This window comes from Wyeomyia smithii, chromosome 3 (assembly GCF_029784165.1).
Source record: "Wyeomyia smithii strain HCP4-BCI-WySm-NY-G18 chromosome 3, ASM2978416v1, whole genome shotgun sequence".
NCBI lineage: Eukaryota > Metazoa > Arthropoda > Insecta > Diptera > Culicidae > Wyeomyia > Wyeomyia smithii.
The window spans coordinates 44,816,449-44,825,412 of NC_073696.1; the positions used below are offsets into that span (position 1 = coordinate 44,816,449).

Below are 8,964 nucleotides of genomic sequence, written 5' to 3' on the forward strand. Positions count from 1 at the left end.
AAAAGTTTCGAAAAATTATTGAACCAAAGTCTGCTCATTCACTTGGTAAGCAGAAAGTTTAAACAAAAAATATCGATAGTTTTCGCAGCACGGCCAACCGTACTAAAGGCCCGAACACACACACGGCGTGACGCCTTCCTGACAAAAATTGTCAGTACCTTCTTGAAACCTTCTAATGTGCCTTCTAGCATCTACCACCTTCCACTCGTCTACACGGGAGGCACAATCACGCCGTCTCGAACTCCGCCGCATGCTACCCTTCTTGTCGTCTTCTAGAATTACCAGCAGGCGGAAAATGATACAACACGGCGTTGCAAGCGCCTTCGCCAAAAGAAGGCGACACAAGACCGTGTGGAAGGCACGATGCGTCTACACGGAAGGCAGTCAAGTACGCAGCCGAAGGCGGCGAACGACTACCTTCTTCACTGGAAGGCACAGCTAGAAGGTTCAGGTTGAAAGGCGTTCCAACGAAAGGCGCGAATACGCCTTCTTATTTGTATGGAGAAGGCATTATTACCCTGTGTGTGTATTCGGGCCTTCAAGGCTCTAATACACTCTTTGACCAAGCGTCAAATATTTGTCACTTTTTGACAGATAAAAATTTGGTCAAAGATAATTGTTTGTCACTCTACAATTTAAACATGGGGCAAACAACAACCATGATGTCAAATAAATTTGACCATTATGTCAGAAGGTCAAATATTTGACCATTAGACAAAGAGTGTAATACAGGCTTAATAATAAAATTTAACAGTGCGCTAAATGAAATCGACCTTTATCTTTGACAGAACTTTGGGTGATTTTTGGTTTCTCTTGTCACGTCCTGTCCTAGATGTGAATAGTCCAGAAATGCATAATTGCAGTGTAGCACGAAACCCAAAAAGGAACAGTTTCCGTGCGTAACATAAAATGACAGTAACACCATCGGTGTAGCGGTGTAGGTACACTGCAAAAACGAAAACGACACACTGTCAAGTTTATGCGTTTGTTTATGCATTACGCATTACTTCATACTTTTTTGAACACCAACGCGCTGATACCGCCGCACCGCAACACATTACATGACCTTGGTTTCACTAAAAATACTGTTTCTGTTTGTTTTGTTTGATACAGTTTCGTTGCGTTTCGGATAAAATCTTCGAATTTTAGAAAATATCTTAATAGTATAATGAAATTTGTTGTGATTTAGTTTATTTTATGAGATCTGGCCGCACCAGTTAGCTAAATGGACAAAGTTTCATCACAGTTTTTAGCCAGTATAGAAAACAACACCGAGCAGTCGAACGTTTTTAAGTAAGTATCAGTACGTATCCTATGAACCGGTTTGTTGAAAAATTTCATTTCCTTATTCTAGCATTAACTTCGATAAAGACTTACCATTGATAATGGCAGCCCTCGAGCAAAATCTCACATTGAATGAGAATCAAAACGATAGTCGCCAGGAATCAGAAGATAATGCCACCGATGATGAGGATGAAGACTCACCTGGGTGCAAGTCATCTCCAAACAATCGTGTTCAGCGGCGAAGATCACTCCGTTCAAAGTCGATTGACAGTAAACTGCACAAAATTAAACGAAGAACTATTACAAAACCATCTAAATTATCGATCAATCTAAATGCATCAGACAACGAGATCCGTAATTATTATATGATCAACAGCAAACGAGTTGATCTGAAGCCAACCAATCTTGAGACTATTTTCGAAGAAGGCTCTCCATCCGTTGCGAAGGAAAAGTTTTTCGGGCTGCGCAAGGTTCGGCGTAGCCTAAACTGTTCAGACGGATGCAACATAAACAAAACTACCATGAAAGCTAGAAAGAGCCGTGTTCGAAAGCTGCTGGGTGGTGGTCCTAAGTTGCAGAAGATGACGATGGACACTTTTCTGGAGCGATTGAAATCGTTGAATAATGATGGCGATGATGAAGAAGAAACAATCGGTGATCTCAAACTGAATCATACCGTGTGATGATGAGCTTATTAACCCTAAAGTGTACATGAACATCTCCACTAGAACAAACTAGACTTACAAATCTAACTGAATTTCTGCGTATCGTTTAACATTTAAGCCATCCCCGGTTAACCATGTACGGAAATGTATGATTAGTTAAATAAATTCTAAGTTTTTATACAACGAAAGTTTTGCTGTTACTTGCAAAGAATCGCTTCATCATTGTTTTTATTTCTCACCTTAATATTTTCTTAAAATAGGAATTTTTGTTTATTTATGAAAAACCAGATGCGTAACTCCCGATATCATCACATAGCTCTTTTAATTCCTCATGTGACTTGTACTCTACAGCCAAGACAGCGTTTCCTACAGCTATCGTTTCTTTAAGCGTTTTTGCTTTAATCCAAATTCTACCGTTCATTCCAGCCGCCATTTCGAAAGCAATTTCTTTAGCAAGAAGATCCAGGAAGGGACATGCAGGATTTAAAATTTTTCGCACTAAATTGATACTACAACTAAAGACAAATCCCTCGCTGAGAACACCCAGTTTGCCCTTTTTGCCGTGAGAATCTACGCAGATTAGTTCTGGTTCCAAATCGCGGTTGGCAATCAGCAGACGTGCACAGATAGAGTCTCCCACGTTGACATCCGGTCGATTTTTCTTCGTAGCTCCTTCGAAAGCCATATAGGACAGTGATGCCGGTTCACTAGCTCCTATGTCAACTCGAAATATATCTCCGGCCTTTTGGGTTACAATTCCTATAACGATTTCACCTCGGTTGGGCACATAGCGCTTTTGATAGCAATCGACCCAGAACGTGTTTGGAACTTTTTTCCGCAGTACTCCACTTTTGCACACCACCACCAAATCATTGTTGCCCTGCTGGAGACCTGGTCCTAGGATGACTTTTTTGTTTGATTTTGCAATCTGTATTGCTTCTTCGACGAGAAACCCGGGTAGAACCGGCTGATCTACCAACGCTATCATGTTACAACTCCAGTAAAAAGCAGATGTTTACAAAATAAAAGAACGTGGTAAACAAAAGCATAATGATACAAAAATCTGTACTGTTTTGAACTTTTTGAAGGATTCGCGATTGCACTAAAGTATCGATATATCGATACTTTTTTTCGTAATAATTTGACGCCAAGTTTGTGATTGTCGATATCAAGTACCGCTGTATATAATTCATTAAACATTAGATAGACACTTCCTACTACAAAATTTCTATTCAGAAAAAAAGTGTTTCTTTATTGAAACAAGTAAATCATTATTATGGGGAAGAAATACTACTGTGATTATTGTGGAGTACACATTCAGCGTGATCCCAGCATTGTCAAAAAGCACAAGGAAGGAATAACACACATTCGGATTAAAGCGGCTTACTTTGAAAGTCTAAAGGGTAGGTATGGCATGACTTATTCTCTATTCAGTTAACGGATAAGTTTATAAGTCACTTTTTTTCTTTATTTATATTATTGTAGATCCAAACCAGATCCTAAAAGAATCGCTTTCGAAAAAGCCTTGTCGAACACTGCAATCGTCGCAGGAATGTTCCTTTGGGGCAATATGTCACTTCAACCATTACCGCCCTGATGAGCTGAGGAAACTCCGCGAACAAGGTGATTTAAAAACATGTAGATTTTATTCCAACACTAAGAAAAAAATTTCCGTTACAGCTCAACTAAATCACGATCAAAAGTTGAAACGTAATTCTGATATAATCGCCCGACTTGCCGCAGCTGATACTATTGTGAAAAAGTTCGTTGCCAACAGGCAGACGAAGACAACGGTATCGACAACAAACGAGATTGAATCGTTCTGGTTCGATCCAGAGCCACAGACAGAGAGCGACTTGCCACCTTCGCTACGAGCAATAGATCCCACTTGCATCAAACTCAATCAATTCTCGAGTTGGGGTTGAATAAAAAATGCCAGCTAAATAGAATAGACATCTATATATTTCATTTATAATCAGTTCCATCTATGCCATCTTAAATATGTATTTTGTTCGTTTCTTAGTACGTCCAATAAGTGGTATAGTTTGCATTTTCTAATCGGTTCATCACAATCGTAAAGTTGGAATAGCTTAATTTAATGCTACGAACTAATTTCTGTTGTTCATGTTCTTTAACAGGGGTGGTTTTAGTGTTTGTTGGAATTACCGTATTGAACAATAATGCCTCTAAAACTATTAAAACAGTTGTTAAATTCGAAGCAAACAAAGTGTAATAAATAGTAAAAATGCTTTGCGTGAATATTGCTTAGGAGGAGTAGTGCTATTTGGTAAAATAATTAAGGTTAAATAGCACACGTGTTCTTTTGCATGAATGCACTGGAAGTTGTTGAAACGAATCTACAGAGTTGGCTAGCCGATTAGACATTTCTCCTTTTTTGATCGGGTTTCACATGCACAGCACGCAATTCTTAGCTAATACTCTCTACATGAGTTAGTGGTTTATCTTATAATGTAGTAGATGTCACAGCATTTATTCCGTGAACCAGTATCGTCGGTGGCAAATCATACGTTAGTTCGGTCAATAGATCCAGATAGTGGTGAGATTTTTCCTTATAGTCCATCGTGGATAGTTTAGGTGGTGCGGGAAGATACATGAAGGTAACAGCCGTTGCATTCGATTTATCTCTTATTGTTTGGTTGATCCTGGAAAGGTATCTACTGTAGACGATTCTTTGGATTTTGGTTCCAGCATACCTACCTTTGCATGTATAGTTTAGAGCGATTAATATTTTCTTCCGTCATCGCTTGATTATTATCACTTCTGCTAGTGAACTGCTTTAAAATGTTGCGATGGCGAGGAAAATCCATATCTTTATTCCACTCCGAAATCTGCATAAAATGTTTTGTTCACATAAGAGAAAAAATCATTAATTTATACAGCCTATAGTTTTTCGTTACGAAAATTAAAAAACTGCAATATCATTTAGAAACGGAACTTGCTTATAAAGAACTACAATTATATCGACAAAACCCACCTGATGTATCGAGGCTGATATTCTCAAAGATTTCAGCAATTGTCCCAATCTATACTCCGCTGGACGTTCTATTGATGTACTGTTCAATTGGAAAGTGCTGCTATTTTATTATAGATAGAAATAAACACATGAAACTTCGTTGATGTAAACGTTTTGAAAACGAAAAAAAAATTAATTACCTCGACTCCGTCGGAGTTTCTGATTCACACAAGAACACTCTCAGCTCCAGTTTTTTCCACACCGGTAGCATGTTAATTATGCAAGCCAGTTGCATCATAAACAACGATACCACATCGAACGGATCTTCATTTTTCGGCTCGAACAAATTAACTGGCCAAACATCGATGTAGCGGATATGATTACTCTTAGCGATCAGCTGCTTATCCAACCTGTGAAAGTGTCGACAAAGGCAGATGTTCTTTTTCATCCTCAGAACGTCATCTATTATCTGAACATAATCCGTTGCCAGCAACTGTTTTTGTTCGCCATTGTGGCGGTAAGGGAACACCTTTATACCATTTCCGTCAAACTCGCCTGTTTTGTAAGGAGAGTTTTCACTGTAAATAAACAAATTAGTTTTTTATCAAACGACAAAAACAAGAAAACCTTACTGCTCAAAGAAATCTTTCGACAATTCCTCATCGTAGAATCCCAATATGATCGTATTTGGTTTCATCGCACCCATGCCGGAGATTCGGATGAGATGTTGAATACCCTCCCTCACACTTCGCGACAGTGTCAACTCAACGAACGCTTTAACTTTCATGTGATCAATTAGCGATAGCCATTGTGTGTACTCTTCAATCGTGGGATCATTGGAAGAATCGTTTTCCGAAAATTCACCTACTTTCACGTGGCCAATAACGTATAGTCCACCTTTCTTCATGTCATTCACAAAGTGAATCAACGGGCAGCAGGATCGTGGGCTAGATACAAGCAATAGCATTTGTGGCCGCCAAAATTTAACGTGGTCTTTACGTGAGTCCAGCATTAGCAAATATTTTCGGACCTGGTGGAACATAAGTGCTTGCGAAATTGATCCCCATTGAGCACCCTGTGACGCCGGAGAAAACAAATGTAAGGCAATAACCAGCAACAAACAAAGAATCACGCTTGAGGAAGCATAAATGGGATTTATCACGAACATCATTACTGCGGTTCCAACCAATCCGATGAAGGCCGTGTGCCAAGTGAAATATTTATAGGTAGGTCGAAAGTTTGGAGCTCCGGTTATTTCGATTCCCAAACAGGCCAAGTTTGTAGCCAGGTAAGCTAACATGAACAAAACGGAATTGATTTGTGCAATTGTGTTCAAGGATCCTATCAAAAGAATTGCCTCCACAAGAACCCAACTGCCGATGACAGCTGCTATTGGATTGCTCTTGTATGTTCCACGAACGACAAAGTCCAATAGTGATCCGAAAACCTTATCTTTTGCGAGAGCTTCCAATACTCTACTCGAACCAATCAGATTGCTTAATCCAGTAGAGAAAGTGGCCGTTAAGATTCCAATTGTCACGAATGTAGGCCATAAGTTGACTGGACCGAGGAAGAGGAAATTATTTTGCAGTAGAAATTGGGATGTCGTTAGTGCCATCAATACCGATAGTCCAATGTAACATAGAAATGTGAACAAAACAGCTGATAATGTTCCTGCTGGAATGCTTCGTGAAGGGTTCTTTAGTTCACCAGACATATTGGCACCTGCCATAATTCCAGTTACTCCTGAAAACAACACACCGAACACAACTGCAAAATTGACAGTATTTCCATTGGAGGTGTAATCTTGTCCATAGTGACTATATAAGTTCTCTTTCAATGTTGTCATATTCAGCCCAGTGTAGGCTCCAAACACTCTAAACGTAGCATTCTGTACCAAATCATTTTCCACCGGAATCGCCACCTCTATTGGTCCTTTTGCCAGGAAACTCACGTACGTTGACAGTAGACAAACTACTACCACTCCAAGAATCATCATGGATGTCTTGGCGAACATTTCCGCTCCGATAAGAACGACAAGTAACATCAACGTATTGATCATAGTGCAGTATAAAAAGCGCCACCAGCGACCATCCGGTATCGAGCCAACATCGTGTCCTTCGGACGGTCCAAAGTTCTGTATGATACCTTCAGCACAGCCTGAAATAGCTAATCCGCAGCCAACTACATTTGCCAGGAAAAAGAGCGTTCCAATTGATCCGCCAAACTCAAGCCCTAAGGTACGGCTGATCATAACTTGAAAAACAAAAAAAACATCATTCTAAGAATAAGCAATGTCTTCCACTTTTACTTACAATAAACGCCACCACCCTCGACAGCTCCATTGGTTGATATAGCGCACACCGAGGAAACAGTGAACAATAAAATTACATAGGCTATCACAAATTGTAGCAGCGTAACATACAGACCAGCATTACCGACGATAAAACCTGCACATAAAGAAAGCGATTAGACACCGCCGCAGCAGAAAACGATAACAACGATCGTACCGACTCGAATAAACACCAACGCACTAAACATCGACAGCGCAACCGGACAGAAAACCCCTGCGAAAGTACCAAGTGTGCGACCAGCATTTGCTTCCGTGTCGTTTATGCTTCCAAACTCAACATATCCTGCAGGATCACTAGCGGCACCAGAAGTTGTCGATTGAAATAAACTGCCGAACTGGCGAATTATTCGCGATGAACTGCCATTTCCGGTTGGTCCCGTGATAGGTAACGATTCCGAGGATTCTACCGGGTCATTGTTGGTGCTTCGGGTATTATTGGTGGCCAGCATTTTCCCGACAGTTCCTATATCCTTTCCAGTTCAAGCTGGTACAGATGAAGCCTGTAATAAGAGAATCGTTATAACACTACCTCCATCACTTCAGCCAGCTGATCAATTATGTTTCACTAAACAGACAACCTAAAACATTAAAATTCAATTGTGTGAGTTTAAACTTCAACAACTTGGTGGGTGTGTGGGATAAGAGGAAATAATGACTCAGAAAACAGATCAGAATACGAGTTCGCATGGAACGAAAAGCAACCTTCGTGGATTTATGGCGGAGAAATGAGGGCACATTTGTGGGATGAAACTTTCACAAACGGTATCATCATCTGACAGCATTTCCTCTGCTAAGTTACGGATCTATTGTAACGATTACAGCATAAAGAGCTAAAATGAATATGTGGGTGGTGCTATTCGGCACTTTTTACATTACAGTTGTCAATCGCAATCCAAATGTAGCAGTTTAGTTACCATTGTCACTACCTCAAGGGATATTCAAAAGTATACAGCTGACAAAGCCGAGGTAACTTAGAACTATTGTTCATTAAATGTAACTACTTACAATCGCCTTGATAAATTATACTTTCTACTAACTAAACGTAATGGAATCTTCAATTATCAAAAATTTTAACGACTTTGAAACAAAACATAATTAGGAAACACTTATCACAAAAGGTGTAAGCAAAACACCAACACTTATTGATTGAATCTTCAGCTTTTTTGCTAAAATGAGAGATGACACATAATGCACATAGCCGATAGAATCCAAACTGTTACTCCGCTATAGCGAGGCACATCCAATAAGAGTCAATCATCCAATACACTGTAACGACAGCAAAACAAACTTTTCGGCTCAGTTGTAGACGTATACGAATAACAGTGACGAAGGAAATGAGGAAAAAAGTAATAAGAACACGCAAAATCAGATGACAGATAAGGTCAATGCACAGTTTCCGTCACATTGAATAACGAAACGGAACGGCACAGAAATATTTCGATATTTTTAATGCACGTATTTTATTAGCATTATTATTGCTTTCCATTTGGCACTTACACAGTATACAGTGCATATGTATAAGTCATGGGTGTAAGATTATCATTTGGTATATTATACATCAAGGTCCAAACCTAAGGAGCGACATCTGGCTTCTTACTATTCTTCCTCATCCACCTCGATGATCCCTGTTGTATTTTTCGTAAGTGATGCCATTCACTCGGAAAATACTTGAATGTTTTTAATGCTTT

General features: G+C 39.6%; 4 protein-coding genes across 8 annotated transcripts; 2 read left to right on the forward strand and 2 right to left on the reverse strand.

Annotated features, from left to right (window-relative positions):
• The first annotated feature begins 1,054 nt into the window (after positions 1-1,054).
• On the forward strand, positions 1,055-2,137 carry LOC129730088 (protein tantalus). Its single transcript, XM_055689122.1, has 2 exons — positions 1,055-1,293; positions 1,355-2,137. Exons 1-2 carry the CDS (start codon positions 1,226-1,228, stop codon positions 1,965-1,967), a joined length of 681 nt encoding a protein of 226 aa, XP_055545097.1. The 5' UTR covers positions 1,055-1,225; the 3' UTR covers positions 1,968-2,137.
• Position 2,138: 1 nt separating this feature from the next.
• On the reverse strand, positions 2,139-3,064 carry LOC129730087 (exosome complex component RRP40). Its single transcript, XM_055689120.1, has one exon. It carries the CDS (start codon positions 2,935-2,937, stop codon positions 2,224-2,226), a length of 714 nt encoding a protein of 237 aa, XP_055545095.1. The 5' UTR covers positions 2,938-3,064; the 3' UTR covers positions 2,139-2,223.
• Positions 3,065-3,089: 25 nt separating this feature from the next.
• LOC129730089 (zinc finger matrin-type protein 5) lies at positions 3,090-3,902 on the forward strand. Its single transcript, XM_055689123.1, has 3 exons — positions 3,090-3,352; positions 3,435-3,572; positions 3,630-3,902. Exons 1-3 carry the CDS (start codon positions 3,226-3,228, stop codon positions 3,872-3,874), a joined length of 510 nt encoding a protein of 169 aa, XP_055545098.1. The 5' UTR covers positions 3,090-3,225; the 3' UTR covers positions 3,875-3,902.
• Positions 3,890-8,620, reverse strand: LOC129730085 (solute carrier family 12 member 9). 5 transcript variants are annotated; one of them, XM_055689117.1, is made up of 9 exons: positions 8,153-8,294; positions 7,979-8,079; positions 7,434-7,776; positions 7,239-7,373; positions 5,556-7,179; positions 5,124-5,501; positions 4,945-5,044; positions 4,668-4,798; positions 3,890-4,612 (listed from the first exon to the last, which is right to left on the reverse strand). In XM_055689117.1, the coding sequence occupies exons 3-9, from the start codon at positions 7,723-7,725 to the stop codon at positions 4,414-4,416; spliced, it is 2,859 nt and encodes a 952-aa protein (XP_055545092.1). In that variant the 5' UTR covers positions 7,726-7,776; positions 7,979-8,079; positions 8,153-8,294; the 3' UTR covers positions 3,890-4,413. The 5 variants fall into 5 exon arrangements, with proteins under 5 accessions (XP_055545092.1, XP_055545093.1, XP_055545094.1 ...); XM_055689118.1 differs by having other exon boundaries at positions 7,979-8,106; positions 8,153-8,266; XM_055689119.1 differs by lacking the exon at positions 7,979-8,079 and having other exon boundaries at positions 4,945-5,041; positions 8,282-8,620.
• Between the last annotated feature and the right edge of the window lie 344 nt (positions 8,621-8,964).